The sequence below is a fragment of the Haliotis cracherodii genome, unplaced genomic scaffold, assembly GCF_022045235.1.
Source record: "Haliotis cracherodii isolate W230 unplaced genomic scaffold, xgHalCrac1.p SCAF_14, whole genome shotgun sequence".
In the NCBI taxonomy this organism is placed as follows: domain Eukaryota; kingdom Metazoa; phylum Mollusca; class Gastropoda; order Lepetellida; family Haliotidae; genus Haliotis; species Haliotis cracherodii.
Window position 1 is genome coordinate 23435350 of NW_027266269.1, and position 25880 is coordinate 23461229.

The 25880-nt window shown below is 41.0% G+C and overlaps 1 protein-coding gene across 1 annotated transcript in view; it reads right to left on the reverse strand.

The window, feature by feature from the left end:
* Nucleotides 1-12797: 12797 nt before the first annotated feature.
* Nucleotides 12798-25880, reverse strand: part of LOC139460308 (uncharacterized) — a 46444-nt gene continuing 33361 nt past the window's right edge. The window contains exons 26-39 of the mRNA XM_071241800.1: nt 25802-25843; nt 25055-25132; nt 24291-24332; nt 23826-23840; nt 22373-22390; nt 21589-21624; nt 20958-21017; nt 19885-19935; nt 18360-18431; nt 18028-18054; nt 17465-17503; nt 16001-16045; nt 15638-15664; nt 12798-12802 (exon numbers count right to left, since the gene is read on the reverse strand). Coding sequence (XP_071097901.1) covers nt 12798-12802; nt 15638-15664; nt 16001-16045; nt 17465-17503; nt 18028-18054; nt 18360-18431; nt 19885-19935; nt 20958-21017; nt 21589-21624; nt 22373-22390; nt 23826-23840; nt 24291-24332; nt 25055-25132; nt 25802-25843 — 557 coding nt within the window. The remainder of the gene's footprint in view (nt 12803-15637; nt 15665-16000; nt 16046-17464; nt 17504-18027; nt 18055-18359; nt 18432-19884; nt 19936-20957; nt 21018-21588; nt 21625-22372; nt 22391-23825; nt 23841-24290; nt 24333-25054; nt 25133-25801; nt 25844-25880) is intronic.

Here is a 25880-nt window from a genome sequence, read left to right on the forward strand (position 1 = left end):
AGTCGTCGTTCCTCATTTTAACCACCACCCTCTTGCTACTCGTCAGTACACGGGTGACAATGCAAGGCCTCATTGTTTGCATACAGTCGAATACAGGCATTTTAGGTATTGTCTAAGGCCAAAGACAGTACCTGTGTTACCATGATGTTTTCGTCATGGCTCAGAAATAGGGGTGTGCTTAACTTTTTTTCTTTGTGTATATGTTCAACGTACCCCAGTCTGTGATTTGCAGACTTCTGAATATGTTTCTGCAGTCACAGAAGTTAAGGATCAACCCCGCACAGGGTACAGGATCGATTCATGAGAAACCAGACTTTTAGAAAACAAGCCTAAACAGCCAATTAAATCGCCCCCAGAGTTCAAGATACGTGTACGCCGACGTGAAAGGCCACACCGGGGCGGTTGGGTAGCCTAGAGGTTCAATCGTTGGCCCGTCATGCCGAAGACCCGGGTTCGATTCCTGACATGAGTTCAATGTGTCAAGCCCATTACTGGTGTACCCAGCCGTGATATATTGCTGGAATATTGCTAAAAGCAACGTGAGACCATACTCACTAACTCACTCACTCAAAGGCCACCCACAATGTTCGCCGAAATGGGCCTGGCGCTTCAAGAGGAGAGGGCATGACTGCCTCAAACAGGCGTTAAACCCAACTCACTCATAAGTGGTGGAGAATCAACGCTGAAAGCGGTAGGTCCGGGGTTCAATCCCCGGACTGCTTCATACGTAAAGACATTAACTGTAATAGGGTGAGGGGTCCCGCCATAAACTGTATATTTTATCATATAAAATTAATGGATATAACGAACACGCTTAAAACGCAATAACGGATTTAACGAGCATATATGAAATTACAATAATTGAATATGTCATTTCAAAGTGTTTTACAGTTACATTTAAATGGCATCTCTAAAGGTAAGAAATACGACACATGGCACTGTATTTGTCATTTTCCTGTATGAAAAAAAAATTCATTCAAAAAAACCAGGAGATTTTTAAAGTTCCTAAATTGTTATGACAAAATCTACGTATGATATGATATTGTAACATAAAAGTAGGTATGTTCCCTGATCTGATTGGTTAAAAAGTGTTGTCGAATGAGCATAACATCGCTGAATTTTTGGTATCTCATCACCGTGTATGTATACATTAATTAATGGAACTATTTTTGAAATCATCAACATGGAGGAACAGACTGAAATTTACCCTGACTTCCACATCAGAGATTTCGATGAAATATTGAGTGAATGGGACGACGAGACATTTTCTGAGATAATTCAAGAATTTGAAGGTAAATGAAATTTACTTTTTTCCATTAATTACAAAACAATAATCATAATCAATGTAATTTTCTTGGGCTTGGCCAAAGGAAAAAACAAAACAAAATCAATTTTTAACATAGTAAAAACATTTATTGCAACTCTGTAATAGTTATGACTTTCATACACCCACCTAATTTTGTTCTTATTATAACCCACAACAGCTGTTGAAGCTGAAAACCGTTCTGAGATGGCCCCTGAACTAGGAAATACAGCCAGCGTTTCCGTAGAGCCCAAAGTTCAAGCATCCAGTGACCGCTTCGCCTCCCTTGATGAAAAAGCAGTACAGGACATCGTGGATGGGAACCTCTCCAAATCTACAGGCAGTTAAAATATTTCGATGTAAGCCATTGAATCATAAAAGAATACATAAACACATACCAAAATTTCCTACGCAGATTCGATCAACATCAGCGAGAGTTACCTCCCTTACACCATTGCCATGACAGCAATGTAAAGCGTGACCAATGTGTCATTGCAAAAATTGGCAATAATATAACGAGATTGACCAAAATCTTAACATAAATTAAATATTTCGTTTTGTAAGATTTGAGAAATGTTATACTAAATGGATATACGGAAATTTCATTTAAACACGACACCGTAATAATAACAAATATTTTACTCCCACTTACCGTCACATTTGTACCCTGAACAAGGCAATCTTTTCACTTCCAGAATGGCTTGGTTTCCGAGGTTTTGAATCCACGTTCGAAGAGCTTCCTGCTTTTCAACTGAACGAGAGACTGAGGTTCTTTTATGCCGAAGTCAGAAATGCTGAGGGAGACCTTTACTCAAAATCGAGTTTTGTTGGGTTGCGTGCTGCCATACACAGGCATATCAGCGCAGCATAAACATTATCCAAGACCGGGAATTTCACACTGCAAACTGCCGTCACTTTGCTGTCAAACGCAGGTATTGAAAATCGAGAGATTTGCAAAATTACCGGCCACAAAACCGATGAATCGTTGAAGTCGTATTCCATTGACACGAGCTCGGCTAAAAACGACATAATTCGAACATTTTTCAGGGACAGCAGCAGCTCGCTAACGAACGTAATTTGGTACCTGTCCAAGATACAAATATCCTGCCACTGTCCACTGCTCCCGTGAATAATTTCCAGGTTAATTCTTCTGCTAATTCCCACGGTCTCTCTCACATATGTTTTTCCACTGTAACAGTAAACAACTTTTTCCATCCCAGCTAAGCTGCATGTCTGAAATTTCGCACATGTTTGACGTCTCTTGTCACCACCTCAGTTTCAGGCAAGTTGACACTATCTTGTACAGGGGCCAAACAGTATGTACGTCTTTTCTAATTTTGATTATTTGTGTTGCATAGATACGCATAACTACCAATTACAAGTTGGATGAGGAACTGTGATAAAGAATTAAATTTGTGATATTTCCTGTTGTTTGTTTAATTTCTGAGAAATGGGCTTGAACATGTGACTACCCCTTTCGTAAAATGGACCATCATTATTGGAGTACCTCGAAACCATTGTTCGGTTTCGCGGCACCCCATATCATGCATCTTTTCGAAGGTGAGCACGAGGAGACGTATTACTAACGACAGTCTTGTTGTGTCATGCGCTCAGTAAATTAGTTCCTCCTAAATATCAATTTTATTTAACGTTCATGTTACAATGTCGATAAATATTTCGTTTTGTAAGATTTGCGTGATGTTATGCTGAATGGATGTACGGAAATTTCATTTGATATTTATCTCCTTATTGAACATTGATAATAATCATCTGTAGTGTACTTCATTGCCTGAAACCATACGGAAAGAATACGCAAGACGAACATCATGACGTCAAACAGGCGTTAAACCCAACTCACTCATAAGTGGTGGAGAATCAACGCTGAAAGCGGTAGGTCCGGGGTTCAATTCCCGGACTGCTTCATACGTAAAGACATTAACTGTAATAGGGTGAGGGGTCCCGCCATAAACTGTATATTTTATCATATAAAATTAATGGATATAACGAACACGCTTAAAACGCAATAACGGATTTAACGAGCATATATGAAATTACAATAATTGAATATGTCATTTCAAAGTGTTTTACAGTTACATTTAAATGGCATCTCTAAAGGTAAGAAATACGACACATGGCACTGTATTTGTCATTTTCCTGTATGAATAAAAAATTCATTAAAAAAAACCAGGAGATTTTTAAAGTTCCTAAATTGTTATGACAAAATCTACGTATGATATGATATTGAACATTGATAATAATCATCTGTAGTGTACTTCATTGCCTGAAACCATACGGAAAGAATACGCAAGACGAACATCATGATTAAAACTGTAAACTGTAAAACTGTGAACTGTTATTCCCCGAACGACATATCAAAGAAAATACCATGTATGTGCATAATATTTATGACTTTCTTGATTTCTCTATATAATTTACTAAAAAACACAATTGATAATTTTATTTTTATTCTCTGAGTAAATATCCAATAATTGGATATTAAATTGTTCACGGAAACATATCAAAATTAGCATATTACGATGTACCTAATGATCAGTGATCGTTTTCAGTATTATTTTTTTTCAAATAATGAAAGCGGACAATATTAAAACATTTACAACACAAATTCAAAACGGTGTTCATGATGTATTAAGAATTCAAAGTCTGGGTTAAAGAGGAGAAACATGCACGTCACTGCATTATCGCTACAATATTTCAACAATACCACTGTAGCAACCAGGGGGTTAATGCTAGAATATTTCAACAATACCACTGTGACAACCAGGGGTTCAACGCTGCAATATTTCAACAATACCACTGTGGCAACCAGGGGGTTAATGCTAGAATATTTCAACAATATCACTGTGGCAACCAGGGGTTCAACGCTGCAATATTTCAACAATACCACTGTGACAACCAGGGGTTTAACGCTACAATATTTCAACGATACTACTGTGGCAACCAGGGGGGTTAATGCTAGAATATTTCAACAATACCACTGTGGCAACCAGGGGTTTAACGCTGCAATATTTCAATAATACCACTGTGGAAAACACCACTGGTTTGAGGATGTTGGGATTCGAACATGATCTAGAAGTACGTACACGAATGAAAAGAAAATACACGTAACATCATTTCTACTCACCCTAACACAAAACCAGGCCGGCCCAATGCCAAACTTAATCAAGCGTAGCTCCATTTTTGTAACATGTCCTATGTCTTTGGTCCTTTTGAACTGGAAATAGATATCAGAATAAATATAAACATAGGGGTGTCGTTGCGCCAAGGCGAACATATAGACTCCAATATGAACATGTTTTAGAGTGTATTGTTGTTTACAGCCGCACTCAGAAACCATTCAAGCTCTGTTACGGCGTCTGTAAATAATCAAGTTTGGTCCATCAAGCCTTTTCACGCGATCAGTTTATTTACAGTTTGTTTGTTTGTTGTTTAACGCAGCACTCATGTGATAACAGTCTGGAAATAGATTAGTCTGGACCAGACAATCCAGTGATTGCCATCATGAGCAATTGAAAATAGTCCAGCTTTGTGACGGCGTCTTGCAACACGGATGCGGATGCTGTATGGCGACATACACGTGGATTACAACTCCGCCAACATCAACTTACATTAAAGGTATCGATGTATCTTGGTAGCATTTCAAATCCTTTTTTATTTAGGTACAGTTCTTCAAAGTTGTTGTTGTCACCGTGCACCCTGAGATACACGAAACTGTCAGTGCCACTCGCAATCGTTTTCCCAGTCTCTGTCACAACGCTATACGTGCTCCGGACGAATACCTCCGCTGGAACACAGAATTTCAATATTACAAAAAACGGTTGTGTCATTCGTGACCAGTCGTGTTGTCCCGGAGCAGGCACAATGACGACTCGTACCATTGTCATCTCGGTTATGGTCTTCGCGTCAATTTGCTGTACCACATTCACCATTAATCGGCCATTTCCGCTGGAAATAGACCTCTGATTTGTTTCATAGCCATTGTAAGCCGGGACTATTTCTGACCCATCGACACTCGACAGCTATGAACGCCTTGTCAGACGGGTGATCTGGTAGTCGTATGCGATTACCTATGGCGATAGATCACAAATACTTTGTTTAGTAGATTCAATTAACTTTTGTGGTAGATGCTATATAATCACGGTCACTACTTGTGTATATCGAAAAACGGACAATCTAGTCAATTCGTTGTACTACATCCGACATGGTGTTGTATATTTACATGGATATAGTATTAACATAACGCGGTTTACACATACGTTGTTGTTCACACTCCGAACACGATCGGCCATTTCCGCTGAAAATAGCCCCCATTGTAAGCCGGGACTACTTTTGACCCGTCGACCTCGCTAGCACGTGACCGTCACGTGATGTAAACATCCTACATGTGCAGCGTGCAGTCAACAGTGATGAACACTTTGTCATCAGATGGAAACGCCGCTTACAATTTGTTATGTGGAAGTGTTATGTTTTATATTTGGCAATGGATCACAAATACCTTTTTGGGCAATTTCAATTACAATTTGCAGCCTTAGCCATGATCACTCTTGTACAGGTGTACACGTGCTGCTGTTAACAGTCACCATGTTGGAACTATGCTTTCAAGTCGTAGTTAAGGTGACTATGCTTGTCGAAAGAGGCGACAAACGCGATCGGGTGGTCAGGCCCGTTGACTTGGTTGATGCTTGTCATCGATTCCAGTTGCGTGGATCGATGATCATGATATCAATCACGATTATTTACAGACCGCCGTCATACAGCTGGAATATTGCTAAGTGCGGCTTGAGAAACAACCAAAAAACAAATCTTTTGAACATGTTTAGGATAACAATTTCGAATTAAGTAACTGAATATATAGAAGACTAATGACGAATAAATCCAGTTGAAGGACGGCGAGCAAAAAACGTGCATCCGCGAGCGTCTTTTGGTGGAGACCTGTTTACTGTATGGGGTGCAAATTCCCCCATTTCCTACAATCACGGCCATGTCTTTTTTGCAGTTATAAAATTGATGTGGATTGCCGGCTGTGTTGTTCAATTTGAAAAACAAAAACAATTGTATCTCTCATTACGGTACATCTAGACACAAAATATTTTCACGTAACATTGATTGGAAGAGGGGTAAGTAATCTTAAGCAGGTACGGAAAAGGACGAGAGGTGGCGAATGAGTTAGTGTCATAAATTTCTGACATGTGCATTGAATGGATTCCTGTTCGTGAACCTACCTGCTTCTTTCGAACCATGGTTTTTATCTGTGTTAGTTGAAATCGTCGTCATTTTGTTTTCCAAAGTTTCAGTCCTGACTTCTGCCTGTTCTGAAACGGATCCCATTTCCTTAGGAGATTTGTGGACATTTTGTGCGGGTGGTGGTGATTTGTTGATGATGACCGGCAAAGGTGGTCGAACCATTTTAATTCGCGATAGGTGTGTGTCATTGCCACTGCTCCCGCTGCCACTTAGTGTTTCTGCGGATAAAATAAACAACAACATATTCATTATTTACTGATCATCTAGAGGAGGTAGGGTTTGGGATTCATCAGATCCCATGGGATCTGTCGGACAACTGATCATGAAGAATATACATATGTAGGCACAGGATCTGTCTGATAAGATTGTTTAGTCATGAGCCAGGATAGCAAAACGTAATGTATTTGTAATACGAGCTTGGAGTTAGTGAGTTGTGTTTAACGCCGCTTTTAACAGCATTCTATACCAGCTTGGATGTTGCAACAAATTGCTATATATTAACTTACTACATTTAAGAAAATACTCGTCGGTATGAGGGTGTGAACCAGTCAACACCTTCTGGAAGGCTGCTTCAAAGGTTCCATCATTGTCGTAACGGACGCACTTGGAACAGCGGTGATCACGGGCACACAGAGCGAAACAGTGAAGTCTAGATCTAGAGGACGGGAGGGCAATTTCAACTCTGCCCTCGTCATCAGTCTTTCCTGGACTGACATTCTTTCCAAAGGTCACCAGAATACCATCGTACATGTCTGCGCCTACTGTGAGAACACAGAACACCAGTAGCCGATAGAACAGACATATGATGTTGCTAAATACCATCGTCTCAGAGAGCAATGACATTCAACGCCTACTCTGAGAAACACAGCGGTCCTATGAATATAATTTGTTAGGATACTCTATTGCTCGCGGTTGTTGTACGCCTTCAGGTTGGGGTTTGTGTGGTGGGACACATCACGTCAACTCTGATATTCCTATCGAATATTCCTAGTCATATTACAACAATTACTCGCTGTTCCTGGTCGTGAATTTTAATTTTTCATTTCAATAGGTCGGTTTCCTGCGTGTTATGTGCTGTAGGAGTTAACGTACCTTAAACATATCCTAACAACCACCCATTAAACCCAGCTACAGAAGTAGATGGAGTTTATAATAGGTAAGGGGGAATCAATACTTGAAGTGTCTCATTCAGGTATAAATGTGATTCTCTTTAATCGAGTGCTATTTAGATTGACACATTACAGTTATTTTGCTGTTGGTTCTGGATTTCTTGCTACCGTTTTACTAACCTGAAGTACAAAAGAAAGTACACACCCCACTATTCTGACAGTAAAAGAAGACAGGGCAAACTTTATTGTGATTGTAATGTTTAATGTCATTGTTGAGTCATTTTCAAACATGTTTAGAATGGATTTAAAGATTTGTGGCCACATAAAACTTTTCAGTTGACAATAACGTCCATAGGCGGTCACTCATCAAAAATCACACTTGTAGAAATGATGACAGTCCCAGGTATGAAGGCCATGCGAGTGGTCTCAGTACCTCGTATGACCCCCATTTGAGTTAATGCAAGCCAGGACACGCCTTGTCATGGAAAAGGTCAACCGTCGGATGACATCATTAGGGATCCGCTGCCACTCTTCTCGCAGAGCCTGTTCCAGCTGTGGTATGGTGGTTGGTGGCTGTGCACGTCGTCGCAACTGTCTACCGAGATGGTCCCACAGGTGTTCAATGGGTGACAAGTCCGGACAGCGTGACGGCCAAGGCAAAAGCTGAATGTTCTGACGGTTCAGGAAGTCCATAGTGAGTCTAGCGGTGTGTGGTCGGGCGTTATCTTGCTGAAAAAGAGGGTTGAATCGACTTTCATCGGTAAAGAGGACTCGTGACCAGTCACGACGTTGCCAGCGTCTGACTCTACTTTCCCAGCGAAGACGGCTGATACGGTGTTGAGCGGTCAAGGTCATCCCACGGAATGGTCGATAAGCCCGGATACCGGCAGCTCGTAGTCGTCTCATGACTGTGTCCCTGCTGATGTGGTGACCTAACGCTGTCGACGCTGTTGATGCCATGGTGAGGAACCTGTTGCGCAGGTTTAATGTGCGTATGTACCGGTCTTCTGCAGGGGTCGTCACTCTCGGTCTTCCTCTTCTTGGGCGGTCGGATGTCTGGCCAGTCTGGTTGACACGACGAAGGAGTCTGATAATGGTTTGCCTGGTGCAGCCAAGGGTCCTTGCGATGTGACTGTTCGACGCCCCCACTTGGGACATTCCCACGGCTCTCTCTCGCTCCGCTGCTGTTAAACGTGGCATTTGTCTTGTGTTTTTTTCGTTGAATGTGTAATGAACGATAGAATCCACTGCCTTTTATACTGTTTCTACGCACATTGCACGTGCAAATGGAGAAAATTGCCATTTTCACAATGTGTGCTTTTGTTGCCTATCATAATGTCAAGGTTACGTTTCTGCGATATTGGCGAGGCAAATACCGATTAACGGGACGAGGTTGATATTTCCCATATTAAAAAACACGAGTGATGAATTCTATTTATCATTTTTGCTTCCCTATTAAGGAATAATTGCATTAACAATAACATCAGCAACTTGTCGAAATCTTACGTATAGATCGTGCGTAGTGATACATGTTTTCCATACCCGTGTAAACCAAAATAAACAACCTCTTAACTTCTTTATGGCATATTCCTTCGCTGAGAAAAAAAGTTCCTCGGATTATTTTAAACAAAATACTTGAACAGACTTTCGCAGAATAATTGAAACTTTAATTACGGTAATAACAACGATTCTTTGTAATCTGTTAATATCTCTGGTGTAACTTCACTTAAAATATATAGTTTCAAATCAAACCGCTATATCACTTGAAGAATGTCTCGCGGCTGAGAGGTCAGAGTAGATGCATTAGTCGGTGTCACTATCACTTTCGATGACAATCCGGCGTCTTTTGACTGGGACCGGGCTTGGAGGTTTAACGAGATGAATCGTTATGTTTCCACCAGTAATGTTGCCAGCAAACATAGTGTTGACACCACCAGAAACATTTGTTATTTGAGACCGCTGACTGTGTTGTCTACTGTCGATTTGGACATTACGCGAGGGGCCGCTCTGTATGACGGGAGTTTCATCAACAAGCTGAGATGTCACATAGTGTGGGATGGAGTGTTTCATGAAATGATGTTGGATATTTGCTTGTGCTGGTCAGGATTAATATGGCAGTAATTGTTCACAGAATGGATGTTTTTGTGGCGAGTTATCTGCATTATTTGATTTGGCGGAACATTATTGTCATTCAACTTTTGCACAAGGTGTTTGCGTGCAAAGTGATTTGTGAGTCGTTTCGATGTCTGGAGACTGGCGGCATCGCACATGTTTTTCATGAGAGAGGAAAGTTTGTTTTTCCCAATACGATAGCGGATAAACCACTGATCGCCAGGTTTAGGCATACCTAAAGTGTGTGTGCCGATGTAAAAGGGATCGTCATCTCGACAGAAGTCGAGTGGACGCGTGGAGGCATACAACTTATACACCTGCACAGGGCACCGAGAGGGATCAGCAACATTAGCCAAACTTTGGCCACAGGGAAGTTTTGATAATCTGCCTTCATCACAGTCAAATTTAAATTCGGTACCATCAACATGTAACCTGTAATATCCATTTGTCAACACGGATATCAATTTAGCACTTACCCTTTGATCTATTAAAACACTGTCTCCAACATCAAAGGTGTCCATGTTGTTTGTAAACACCTACTCATGATGGTCTAGAAACAATGTCAATGTATGCAGATGTATGTAGCAATATTCCAGCAATATCACGGCGGGGGACACCAGAAATGGGCTTCACACAATGTACCCATGTCGGGAATCGAACCCGGGTCTTCTGCGTGACGAGCGAACGCTTTAACCACTAGGCTACCCGACCGCCCCCTGATGTGATACAAGAGGGTGATAACACGAATACGTACATACACCCGAAACACAAGTGTCAAAACGGGTGGTGTCACCCTGGGCAAGTGACTTAGTCCAAATGTGCCTCTGTTCACCCAGCAGGGAATGGGTACCCGATGATAGTGAGTGAGTGAGTAAGGTTTTACGCTGCTTTTAGCAATATTCCAGCAATATCACGGCGGGGGACACCAGAAATGGGCTTCACACATTGTACCCATGTCGGGAATCGAACCCGGGTCTTCTGCGTGACGAGCTAACGCTTGAAGCACTAGGCTACCCCTGTTGAAATGAACGTCTTTAGACTTCTACGTATAACGCCAATAAATCGGTACTGATTGGTAATGCCAGTTTCATTCTTTGTGTGATAGTAGTTATCCTTACAGTGATCCATGCATACGCCTTTTCATCACTATTTTGCCTTTTTTTTTGCCCCATGACATCTTTTATTTGTTTGTTTGTTTGTTTGTTCGTTTGTTGTTTATTGTCGCACTCAGCAAAATTCTAGCTATATGACGGCGGTCTGTAAAATAATCGAGTCTGGATTAGACACTCCAGTGATTGACATGATGAGCAACCTTCCACGCAATTACGATCGTTGACATGAATCAGCCTGACCGGCCGATCCCGTAAGTCGCCTCTTACGGTAAGAATAGTCGCCTTTTTGGGCAAGCATCCATGGAATCTGTTTCGTTTGAACTTAGAGACTGGTTATGCTCTCATTAACGATCGATAGTTATAAGAGCTAATGAGTGAGTGTGGTTTGAACAGTATTCCAGTTATATCACAGCGTGTCAGCTTAATGTGGGAGGAAATCCCAGAGTGATGCAGGTCTCAGACGTTTAGCACGGGTATGGTGCTGACACACCAAGAAACATAATCATCGCGAACCGGGATTCGAGCCCACGATCATAGATCCTAAACTCTGCACAGTGAATTGCGGCGCCTCTGACGACTGGGCCACCCGTGGACCAATATTTAAGAAGTGTCGGAAATATATAATACTATCGAAACGGAGTTTGGTGTCATTATTCGTGTAATGAGGAGGCGAGATCACACCAGTGTGCGTTGCCTGTTTTCATTGTCAGGGACCGCTTCCGTGGTCTAGTGGTGGAGCGTCTGCCCGGAGAGCGGAAGGTCCGGGGTTCGATCTCCGACCGCGTCATACCAAAAGACGTTAAAAGATGGGACTTCTTGTTATCCTGTCTGGCGCTCGGCATTAAGGGGCCAAAACAAGGACTGATCTGCTCGGAGTCAGTATACTGTGTCTGTGTGGGGTATTCATGTTATACTGCGGCATGGCATCTCAGAGGGCCAGCTCTATAAATCGGCATCAGTCCGGACTAGTACAAGCAGACACACACATACGTGCATGCACGTCGCTATAGAAGTGCAATAATCTTGGACGCGAAGTTTAACCCAATTTCACCTCACCTCACCTCACCTTCATTGTCAGGACTATGTTGAAGTAGAAAAGCATGTTATAGTAGGTAAAAAGGTATATAGGATAATCAGGATGGTGGGTGTAGACATTCCGCCATTAGCCCTTTACTACAGGCCGGAAACCCATGCTTATCATGGGGACTAACGGGATCGGGTGGTCAGGCTCGTTGACTTGACGGATTGAATGTCATCATACCCAAATTACAATGGATTAATGGTCATGTCAGTCACTGGATTGTTTGGTCTAGAATCGATTATTTACAGACCGTTTTACACAGCGTAAATAGTGCTGAGTGCGGCGATAAACAAACAAACGGAAAAGGAGCGTTCCTGGGTATGATATTATGGAACATATATTTCAAATCCTGTTTGAGGCGGTGGGGTAGCCTAGTGGTTAAAGTGTTGGCTCGTCGCACCGCATGCCCGGGTTCCATTCCCAGTATGAGTACAATGGGTGAAGCACTTATGGTGCCCCCCGCCGTGCTGTTGCTGGAATATTGCTGAAAGCGGCATATAACTATACCCACTCAAACCGTCTATCTATTCATATCACTACGTCAACATTACTGTAATTCGTAATATAACCAGACATTTCCCCAAATATCTTTAATATGTTTCGGAAAATATAGAAGTCATCATGCTCTGTGTAAATTGCAAACATCCACTCACGCAACAAAGAAAGAAACATATTTCAGTCGCATTTTTTTAGTATTTTATTACTTTGAATCACAATAGTTTTTAGACGTGTAATCGAAACGTGGTCACAGATCAGAGAGAAGTCAGCGCGTCATCCCGCGTGTAATTTGACACGTAAAAGGTCTTCAACAGAAATCATCATCCTGAAAACATCAATTTAACAACATTAACAAGACATTAACAATAAACAATAATGTAACTATAATGCAACAGAAATTAACTACACTATAGTAACACTATCAAGTAAAGTAACAACACTAGCTACAACACTGAAACAACAATCACAACAATGTAGAAACACTAACAACACTATAACAACAATTAACAACACTAGCTACAGCGCTGAAACAACAATCACAACAATGTAGAAACACTAACAAGAATATAACAACAATTAACAACACTAGCTACAACACTGAAACAACAATCACAACAATGTAGAAACACTAACAAGACTATAACAACAATTAACAACACTAGCTACAACACTGAAACAACAATCACAACAATGTAGAAACACTGACAACACTGCAACAACAATTAACAACACTAGCTACAACACTGAAACAACAATCACAACAATGTAGAAACACTAACAACACTGTAACAACAATTAACAACACTAGCTACAACACTGAAACAACAATCACAACAATGTAGAAACACTGACAACACTGTAACAACAATTAACAACACTATTAGCAGCAATGTAACTATATGTTAACAACTTAAACAACACGGTAGAATTCTAACGCCTTTATTAATCATAACAGACAATTTAGAAGATGACGTGTTAATTATTTAGGGAACAATATGACTAATGTCATGCTTAGCCTTTGTGGCGTGAATATCAGGCAATATTACTATTTTATTGCTGATGCGATGGCAGTTTAACTGAATTAGGTATCAAGGACAACTATAATTGTGGCGACGAAGTACTCTATATCTTGGAACGACATAGCATTATTGTCTGTAAATGATCGTGGCAGCAATATATAGCGTTTCCAATATTGTCTGTTCTTAATCATCGGATAATGGCGGTCGGCCTGTGGAAAGTTGTTTTAAAAACAAATACAATTTACATATTGTAACGAACGAAGATAACGTCACTGTCCCCCTTTGAGTGTGTGATGGGGGGGGGGGGGGGGTAACTTGACAGCCCCATCGTTCCTGAATACAGCACTAAACCACCGTCAGAGAATACAAGGCTACCCCAACGTCCCAGAATTCAAGACTACCCCACCGTCCCAGAATACAAGACTACCCCACCGTCCCAAAATACAAGATTACCCCACTGTCGTTGAATATAAGTTCAACCGACAGTGCCGGAATACAAGTCTACAACACTGTCGCAGAATACAAGACTAACCCACCGCCCCAAAATACAAGATTACCCCACTGTCGTTGAATATAAGATCAACCGACTGTGCCGGAATACAAGTCTACACCACTGTCGCAGAATATAAGACTAACCCACCGCCCCAAAATACAAGATTACCCCACTGTCGTTGAATATAAGATCAACCGACAGTGCCGGAATACAAGTCTACACCACTGTCGCAGAATATAAGACTAACCCACCGTCCCAAAATACAAGATTACCCCACTGTCGTTGAATATAAGTTCAACCGACAGTGCCGGAATACAAGTCTACAACACTGTCGCAGAATACAAGACTAACCCACCGCCCCAAAATACAAGATTACCCCACTGTCGTTGAATATAAGATCAACCGACAGTGCCGGAATACAAGTCTACACCACTGTCGCAGAATATAAGACTAACCCACCGTCCCAAAATACAAGATTACCCCACTGTCGTTGAATATAAGATCAACCGAGAGTGCCGGAATACAAGATTACCCCACTGTCGTTGAATATAAGACTAACCCACCGTCCCAAAATACAAGATTACCCCACTGTCGTTGAATATAAGATCAACCGACAGTGCCGGAATACAAGATTACCCCACTGTCGTTGAATATAAGACTAACCCACCGTCCCAAAATACAAGATTACCCCACTGTCGTTGAATATAAGATCAACCGAGAGTGCCGGAATACAAGATTACCCCACTGTCGTTGAATATAAGACTAACCCACCGTTCCAAAATACAAGATTACCCCACTGTCGTTGAATATAAGATCAACCGAGAGTGCCGGAATACAAGATTACCCCACTGTCGTTGAATATAAGATCAACCGACAGTGCCGGAATACAAGATTACCCCACTGTCGTTGAATATAAGACTAACCCACCGTCCCAAAATACAAGATTACCCCACTGTCGTTGAATATAAGATCAACCGACAGTGCCGGAATACAAGATTACCCCACTGTCGTTGAATATAAGACTAACCCACCGTCCCAAAATACAAGATTACCCCACCGTCCCAAAATACAAGATTACCCCACTGTCGTTGAATATAAGATCAACCGACAGTGCCGGAATACAAGTCTACACCACTGTCGCAGAATATAAGACTAACCCACCGCCCCAGAAAACAAGGTCACACAATACAAGGATACCCCACCGCCGTAGGCTAACCAGCTGAATACTGCTCTGTAAGTAAACTATGGGATTGTGGAATAAGAGAAACTACATATACTTTGTAACACTACATCTCTATGTCAGAGGGTTCACACTGCATTTTAGCTATATACATTGTCCACATCATCCTAGGATTTTATGGGAAAAAATAAATTGCCCCCGAAAATTCGTAAAATAATAATTATGCTTGGTCGGTTGATGAAATACGAAATCCCCTGCCACATAAATTACACTGTTGCAAGGTGTTTTTTTAAAGTAAACTCAGACTCTAGTTTTAAGTTTAAAATGCCTACCTCAAATGATCAAGTATCCTAGTACTGGCTCCTAACACTGGTACTTATACTTCTTTGTCGAATTAGACAAGAGTACTAACCCGACAACTGTCGTCAATAACTCACATTGAAGTATTTAAAGCGAGTATATACTTACTTGCTCCTCCAAAAAATGGCGACATAACTGAAAGAGAGATCGATAGGTAAATGTTAGATGTAGATAGGTTACCTTAATGTTACACAACAACTATTGTACATAAATTCGTGATATATTGCGTTACTATTAGGTCATTTTTTTTTTTTATTTTTTTTTTTTAAGTTAGTATGTTGAAATTTCAAGATAATAAGTTGAAATTATAAGATTATAACTTGACATTTATATAATTTATTACCTTTTCAACTCAGTATCTAAAAATTTCAAGAACAAAATAAAGAAATAAATGGCCCTCAAAGGCTTCCGTATCCTTGTTCTTTGTTCTTTGTTTCATAGGGAAATCAGGGTCATGTTCGGACTACCTACCTCCTTGTTGCTGGAAGCTCTGGAAGAATTGCTGCATTTGTGGATCTGGAATGAAGCAAACCATAACGGGTGATCTCCGGGAGCAGGTGAGACTTATGCCCACAAGGGAAACATCTAGAACGGGCGTTCGACACGATATCTGTGAACCTTACAGGTGGGCATCGACCCCCCCACCAAGAACTATTGTATTCTAATACTCGTTCGTGGTGTTATGTGAAAGTCACTTGGTTTGTCTGCACACCCTCGAACAGAGCACGGCTCATCAGTGTAGTAACGATTTCAGTCTAGTGCCATAGAGCCGTGAAGATCCGGGGTAGAATAGGTCTTCAGCAACCCATGGTTGCCCTAAAAGTTGACTATGCTTGTCGTTAAAAGCGACTAACGGGATCGGGTGGTCAGGCTCGCTGACTTGGTTGAAGCATGTCATCGATCCCAATTGCGTGGATCGATGCTCATGATATCAATCACTGGATTGTCTGGTCCAGACTCGATTATTTACAGACCGCCGTGGTATAGCTGGAATATTGCTGAGTGCGGCGTAAAACAACAAACAAACAAACAAACAATCATACCCATAATGTGATTGAGCAAAATGGGCTAGCAGACAGAAAGCTGTTACTCGGAATCCAATCATATAATGGATAATGTTATCCTACACATCAGGCCCTGTATTCCTACACTTCAGGCCCTGTATTCCTACACTTCAGGCCTTGTATTCCTACACTTCAGGCCTTGTATTCCTACACTTCAGGCCCTGTATTCCTACACTTCAGGCCCTGTATTCCTACACTTCAGGCCTTGTATTCCTACACTTCAGGCCTTGTATTCCTACACTTCAGGCCCTGTATTCCTACACTTCAGGCCTTGTATTCCTACACTTCAGGCCCTGTACTCCTACACTTCAGGCCTTGTATTCCTACACTTCAGGCCTTGTATTCCTACACTTCAGGCCTTGTATTCCTACACGTCAAGAATGACATTAAGTATATGATAACGATAACATTACAGTCGCGTGTGCGCGGAGTACGACAATCGTGTCAAAGGTTTGCATAATAAACTGCCCCGTACCAGAAAGTATACACTTGTAAATTATATTCGACCAAAAGATTACAAACTTTATCAAAACGTCACAAGGCTGAAAACAGTCGCTAAAAAAACTGACAGCTTAAGGACCAAAACACACCTATGATACCGTGTCAAATACATCACTATCGAGTAACCATTTCTTGTGTGTTTCATTTTTAACGACCATCACACATGTCTGTATTCTTTCTATTGGCCGGCAGTTTTCAATTGATATTGCTAATATATGTATTAAAGAACACTCTTCTAATAATCTCTGTTTAGGATTTCAGATAATGCTCTATGCCAGGCGTTTGATATTTTACAGGTTATGTAGACGTATGTAATGACGTTGCCATGTAGTTCCCGACGTAACAGTAAGATGATATATAAAATGGTTACCTGCGGCTGAGCCCTGAGGGAACAAGTCTGGCAGCGGTGCTGAAACATAATGAAGTAAGTAAGTACACACACACGAATTACTTAGGACTGTTTCGATATAGTGGTTGGTTGGTTGTTGTTTAACGCCGCACTCAGCAATATTCCAGCTATATGACGGCGGTCTGTAAATAATCGAGTCTGGACAGACAATCCAGTGATTAATATCATGAGCATCGATCCCGTTAGTCACATAGTCGCCTTTTACGGCAAGCATGGGATGCTGAAGACATCGTCTCTAGGTCGATAGAGAGAGAGAGTATGGTTGTACGCCGTTTATTTTTGCAATATTCCTGCAAATTAACGGCGGGGGACATCAGAAATGGACTTATTGTTACTCGCAACAATAGATTATACTGTTTGTCCTTAATAGATGATATATAGTAATCTGGAAGCAAAAATGTAGCATAGGTCGACAAATTGTAAATGTTTTGGACAGAAATAGTTCTAGTAGATATAATATTATACATATTGTATCATCCATCACATATCCATGTTTGCTGTATACATGACATATCATTACTTACAGTGCATTAGGGACTGGGATCCAGAGCCTGAAAACAGAAAATAGATACATTGTACAGCCTGTGTGAAATTTGAAATCGTGATAAACAAGTTTTGTTTATGCGTTTGTTGTTTAACGCCACACTCAGCAATATTCCAGCCATTAGACAGCAGTCCTTTACAAAATCGAGTCTGGATCAGACAATCCAGTGATTGGGACCATGAGCATTGATCCACCAGATCCATTTCGTCGCCAGTTACAACCAGCATAAGTTGCTGGAAATTATTCGCACCCGGAATCATCAAGGGGTAAGTTAATTTATATATGAAAAACAACAAGGTATTTGCTGCTTACCTGGAAACATGCCGGCGGGCAGGTGACCGCCATGCATTCCTAGATTTGACATCGACGATGTACCTGAGGAACCTGAAATAGCAACAGCTTACATTTTACAACAGTTCGAGGTACAATCAAGCTTGATAAATTCAGACACAGATAGTTCTGACAATAATACCTGGAATTTGTTTTTTTACAGATTCAGACATTTCTGTCTATCAGAGCTTCAAGAAATATGGAGACTAACAATTATTTTTGTAAATATCTAGCATGACAATGAACGATGTATTTCGCAGGTAAACCCGAGTCAGATTTTGCCGGCATATTCTCTTACTCAACATCACAATCATTCTGTCATTCATCATTCACCCCTGTCATTCATCATTCACTCCTGTCATTCATCATTCACCCCTGTCATTCATCATTCACCCCTGTCATTCATCATTCACCCCTGTCATTCATCATTCCTCCTGTCATTCATCATTCACCCCTGTCATTCATCATTCACCCCTGTCATTCATCATTCACTCCTGTCATTCATCATTCACCCCTGTCATTCATCATTCACTCCTTTCATTCATCATTCACCCCTGTCATTCATCATTCACCCTTGTCATTCATCATTCACCCCTGTCATTCATCATTCAGCCCTGTCATTCATCATTCACCCCTGTCATTCATCATTCAGCCCTGTCATTCATCATTCAGCTCTCATTTGTATGTAAATAAAATACGTCAACGCCAGGGAATAACCAACACGATGCTCTTCGTCTCTGACTCATACCAACGTCCTTTAACACACTATTAATATTACATCAATATGAAGGCGACAAAATCTCCGATACTTGTATTATGTATGTACACTTGATACAGATTAACACACGCTTTTATTTGGTCATTAATCCACTTCCAAGTGTCATGAGAGGTTTATCAATATTTGAATAAATAATATGTTATTTGTTTGTTGTATACTATATATTCCTAAGACAGAGGTTTGTAACTAGTTGAGTGTGGACCAGATATGTGTGAGTAGGTTACATTGAAGAATAATTTGGAGGGTGTGCGGCAATCAAACAACTTTATAAAATGCGACTGAATCCCAGCTATCCTTCGGACGTTTCACTGCGCATCAGCATATTCCTGAATAAGTATCTTTTGAATAATTGGAAGAAAGTATTACACTGGTGCAATAGATACCAAATAAATTTAGCAATTAAATATTTAATGTTACTGTTATGTGACGTCATTGACATGACGTTTCATGTTTGTGACGTCATCCTATATTATGTTCTATGACGCTGCTATTTGTAAATCAATTACCTCCGTTATGAGGTTTAAATACAGCCACTAAACATATGATGTTGTTTGTTTGTTTTGTGTTTGTTGGGATTGGATACAAATTCTATCCATTTAGCACTCTTTCCAAACTTGTTTATTTGACATTCATTAAATATTACCTATATTTGTCAATAATACATTCAATTGTCTTCGATTGCGTTGTGTCGTATTGGGATAAGTTAGAAAGGCTATGTAAGATACCTACCGCTAGGTGGCGCGGATTGGGATTGGCCGTTAGTCCCAGCACCCGGGAACACTGGAACAAAGACGACATTTACTTCATGTTCTTTATCTTTTAGTCATTGTCAGGTGTAACGATTGTCTTAATGGTTCTCTGATACTGACGAAATGTTGAAAAAAATAAGTGGCCATAAAATTTCCGAGTCCCGTGATGGGAATCGAACCACGAACCTTCTGATCCAAGGTCGGACGCCTTGTCCACATGACCAAAGAGGTCAGGCTCGATTATTTAGAGACCGCCGTCATATAGTTGGAATATTGGTGAGTCCGGCATTAAAGAAGAAAAAGGAGTTGCAAAGAGTTTTTGATGCTTGAATCATGAACTAACTGAATTGGAGCATGTCCAGAAGATGTCTCTGACATTTCTGTTCTGAGAAGAACAATCAATACAATACAGCCAGTACAATGTTCAGATGGCCCATGTCACATTTGTTTCATTTAATCACTACGTGTAAATTTCGACGAGACAAGACAATCCCCATCTATACAGATCACAGGCTTACACACAATTGTATTGTACTTGGGTTGGTAATGAACCTTAGACATCCACGTACTGTCTGGGACCAAAAACATTCAACACTTGATAAAGAAAGCAATCTACTGAGATATATATCGAGATTTCTTTGTTTGGAGAAAGGCGTAGGCCGATATTAGACAGAGCGCTGAAACAGAACGTGCCCGGATAGCGAGGTTACATCGTCATACACGATGTGACGCCAAGTTGACAGAGAACCTGTCAGGACAGGGAGGTAAAATTGTTATACACGAGATATGTTGACACAGAACCTGAGATTATATAGATACCAAACCCAGACACCGCATACTGACTCATAGCCGACCAGTCCTTAAACTTATTCCTATAAGCGCCAGGCACGGTAACAGCATGTACCATATTTGTTAATATAACGCGTCCTGGTATCAAACCACCTACGTTCAGATCTCTGGGCAAATTGAAATGAGAGTAATGTTGTGAAACTGACAAAGCAGCATGGGTATCAAGTACAATACTTTACAAAGTGAATGTTGTCAAAGGCTCACCGCTGTTACCGCCAGGCAAAGTGTCCATTGGCGTTCCCATTGACGGTCCATTTGAAGACCCTTGAACAAAACCGTGTTATAAACGTTGGATTAGTGTGAATATGTTCCAGTTAAATGCACATTTTAGCATAATGATTAGCTGTATCCACAGTAAAGGCGCAACAATTTGATATTCGGGGTTTGGGCTGGGATTTCAGCTAAAGTTGCAAAACATTAATATGAGTCTAAGTATTAAAAAATACACATCTTGCAAAATAGACAAATTATATTTTTCTCATCAGCCAGATGCATAATGTATTTTATTCAGAACAATCCCAGACACAACCAGACACAACCATTACCCATGTAAATTGTATTTTCAGCACCCTGTGGGGTAGCGAGCAGACGCTCTAAGTACAATTTAATGTTAAGATTCGTAATATCATCCCACAGACTAAGAATGGTTATTTCTTGGCCACAGACAGTCCCTTTTAACTGTGTCGACCTTGAAAGTGGCACGATAAGAATTACACTCTTCGGTTATTTTCGTTCGGTGTTTCACAAGAGAGGAACGTTTTAATGGACACCCAAACCCGTGATGTTAACATCAGTGGAAATATACACCAGTGTTGAAGCTCCAGAATACACTCACCTCCGGTCATTTGGTTGATCAAGGACATGGTGGCAGCTGTGAAAATCAGACAGGTTCGATATTAAGCACATGCTAGCATGGAGTTCAGTACAGTAGACCAGTTTTGTTTGTTTGCTGCTTAACGTCGCACTCAGCAATATCCCAGCTTTAAGACGGCGGTCTGGAAATAATCGAGTCTTGACCAGACAATCCAGTGATTGACATCATGAGCATCTGTCCACGTAATTGGGACACGATGAAATTGGCAACCAAGTAAGCGAGCCTGACCACCCGATCCCGTTAGTCGCCTCTTACAACAAGCATAGTCGCCTTTTATGGCAAGCATGGGTTGCTGAAGACCTATTCTACCCCGGATCTTCATGGGTCCTATGTGTAAATGTTAAGTGTGCTCCAAGAGGAGGAGGGCGGGGGTATCTCAACAACTGTCTGTTATTCTACCCCGGATCGTCACGGGTCAGTAGACCAGACAGGGCCTTAGGGTACACAGGAAGGGCGTCGGGAAGGGTATATGCATATTTTGTTTTTATCAGTTTACCTCCTCTTCTATGTATTCAAAATTCTTAATTTTGTTATGACATATCCAAAGAAACAGGACGTCTTTTTCTCAAATGATAAGCATGACGTTACGCCTTTGAATTTGCTTGTGAAATTGGTTTCCATTCCATGAAAGGACTATAAGACAGAGAGAGTCTAAGCCACAATAGATCCCCATCTTAACGCGGTGCAAATCTTTAAATAAACATAACCTGAAGGAATTCAGGTTACAATATTTTGTTACACTCACCAAGTTTCCTTGCTTTAGCTGAAAACAAAAAAAACAAACAGTGTGTTAATTGCAACACAAAATAAATATCACAGACGTTTTCCATTATGATAGATGACAAACGTCTGATTAAGAGACAAAGTGTCGATTTGCTTTGTTTTTTAAAGCCGCATGTCTACAACTTCAAGTGGTGATCCGGTTCGCCCCGATTATGTTTCTAGGTTTGTCAGCGCCATTCCTGTGCTCGTGGGTTTCCTGCATCACTTCGGGCTTTCCTCCCACATTAAGCTGACACGCCGTGGTATAACTGGAATACTGTTCAAAGCGGTGTTAAACCCACCTCACTCACTCACTCACTGAAGTGGCGTTTCAGTCTCCTATTTATGTAAATAGGCTGAACCACCATTGTTTGACTTATCTTTGCTTAGAGACAATCGTCAGAATAAAAGTTAAAAGTTAGTTCGTCATAATCTGTTGCAAAGTCAAGTAAGGCTTGAACTGCTGCGGATTCCTGTATACATTGTTAGTTAAGTAAAACAACGAGTTGAGGAATACATTCTTATAACTGTAAAAACTAAATATAGAACCACTCACCTCAAGAAACTATTTTTAAGATCATTGCAATTTACGTATGAACCCACTGTTCAAACAAGCCAGATGGCAGAAACAGGCAACAGTCATGTTTCACTCGTACATCACTTTCTGAACATCAGGCCTAAGACCACAATTAATTTCCTTCTTTGCTATCTACAGTGACATGACAGCCCACCATAATTATCATCGGTCGTAGGCTGTTCTCCTGTTGCATGCTGACCAACCTGCCACTTGTCACTTAAAACACAAAGTTTTGGCCTGCATTGACCAGCTCCCTTTCGCAGTAACCACTGTCAACAGTGCTCACCGGAAGTTTCGAGCCGAAACACACAGAGCGGTCTTCAACTTGGGGGTCAAGTCATGGGAGGCTGGAATCAATACCTCCACAGCATGTGGCTTACAAAAAATTGGCAACATACTACGATGTCTAATCTTTCATTTAAGCTATCACAAGTCACTCCAAAAATATTGGCACAGGCTGAACAGGCTATTTGAACAGGGCACTATATTCTCCTATTTTCCTTCCGGTTCGTAAAACCTAGGGAAGATAACTGTGGTCTGAGGCCATCAGACCGTACCAAGTCATGATTTTATTGTAGGCGCAATGGGAAGACACCTTCATCCTTACTGACTGACTACTTCAACATTGCCCCGTTGTTCCACATACCCCGGGGGCGGTCGGGTAGCCTAGTGGTTAAAGCGTTAGCTCGTCATGCCGAAGACCCGGGTTCGATTCCCAACATGGGTACAATGTGTGAAGCCCATTTCTGGTGTCCCCCGCCGTGATATTGCTGGAATATTGCTAAAAGCGGCGTAAAACCATACTCACTCACTCACTCACTCACTCACTCACTCAACATATCCCGAAGTTTGTACTTACCTGCGTTTCTCGCCACTGAAAGTAAAGAAGACAATGGTCACTTCAAACATCGTTTACATCCAATGTGACGGAATTATGAATTTCTGTTTGTCTCGAGTATTTTCTGCTATACATAACGCAAGTAGGTAACCGGAAATGGCGTCTCAAAACTGTCTACGTGGCAACATATAATAAATATACGGTTCTCTGCTGACATCACAGTATCCAACCCTATGGCACCTCGTGGATGAAGCTGCTTATTGTTTCAAGTGATGGACTGAGACTGCTACTGAGAGTTAACGGTACTTAAGGAGATGACGATTGCAGTCTTGTACTTTATTTACTTGGAAATGTTTTGAGTTTGGATTTAACTAGTTTCAACTGACATTTTCAACAGCTGTTTCAGTTTGGGTGTTCTGTACGTTACACTTATGCCGGCAGTTTTCTTTAGTTGGTGTATTGGTTACTCGATAAACGTTAACTTACAATCTTCCTGTCTCTCTATCATTGGTTCAAGTATGTCCCTTGCTGAAACACAAAAAAACACCTTATATGAACTTCAAAATCATTGGTTTGGGCAACGAAGAGGTTGTTGCTGAAATATTTTAGAAACTCATTATTATTCTAACTATATGACTTAGGCCTGTAAATAATCGCGTTTGGACAGACCTGAGATTGACATTATGAACACCAATCGCCGCCGTCGGGCATTACTCTACACAACAGAATAGACACAATTTATTGATAACAACTTCTTTATTCTTTTGTATCAATCCTGGCAGTAAATAAAGAAGTTGTTATTCATAAAGTGTGTCTTCTTTGTCATTCGTCAACTTCTTAGTAATGCCTACCAAAGAATTTAACTCTACACAACAGAACACATTATCACTACCATAAGATTTCTTTATGACATATATTGAAATTACACAGTTCCGTTTGATTGTTGTTTAACGCCTTATTCAGAAATAATACGCTGTATGACGGCAGTATGAACATAATCGGATCTGGATCATACAAACCAGTGATTGATGATATGAGCAACAATCCACGCCGGGTATGCTGCGCGCAATCAATCAAGTCGCAGAGTCAGACTACCGATCCATTAAGTCACCTCGTGCCGCTACCATAGTTGACTGGGGGACAATTCTTACCCCACGGAATCGCCAAGGGGCCTTATATGTGAATGAAGTGCGATTATGACAATCTTTAGGAATCTGATCTGTGACTCAGACATAAATATAAAGTTATACCACGTGGTCCAAGAGTTGCAGTTCCTGGCAATCCTGGCAGTGCTCCCGCCCCCTGTAATCCTGTCAATCCAGCGAGGCCTATAGGGAAAGTAAGTTGATACTGAGTAAAAGTCGAAGAAAAGTGTGTATATTTGTGAAGACTCACACTTTGAAAATTCTTGTAGTCTCTATAATGGACCACCAAAGATGTAAACGCATGTCCGTATTTGCTAACGCCCATGTACGCTGTTAATTGATTCAAGACCTGGAACCTGATTATTGAGAAGGACTTCTAAATTGCTAGTGGCGACAGTTCATGGCTTTATCCTTGCAACTGATCTGAAATTATCTGAATTTGGGGTTGTTTACCCGTTGAACAATTTGTATCATTCTCATAAAATATAGTTCTTAGACACCGCGTGTATGTGTGTGTTTGTTTGTGTGTATGTGCGTGTCTATGTGCGTTTTTCTATGTGTGTTTTTGTGCATGTGTGAGTGTGTCTGTGTGTGTGCGTGCGTGCGTGTGTGTGTATGTGTGTGTGTGTGTGTGCGCGCGCGCGCGTGCGTGCGTGCGTGTGTGTGTGTGCGTGTGTGTGTGTGTGTGTGTGTTTGAGAAAGATTACCGAGAGTTAATGCAAACAATTTGTCAGCACATTTTCTGTCAGAAACGATTAGTACATTTTCGTAGGGCTAGTAGCGCAACTTATATTTTTTCATCTTCGGGAACAGATTACTTTTGTGTAAGCTGATGGTGCAATCTCGTATTACCTGGATTGGTCTGAAGTGAATTGATCTCTGCTGCAGTCAAACCTAGAAAAATACCAACAATGACAGTATATGATTTGAA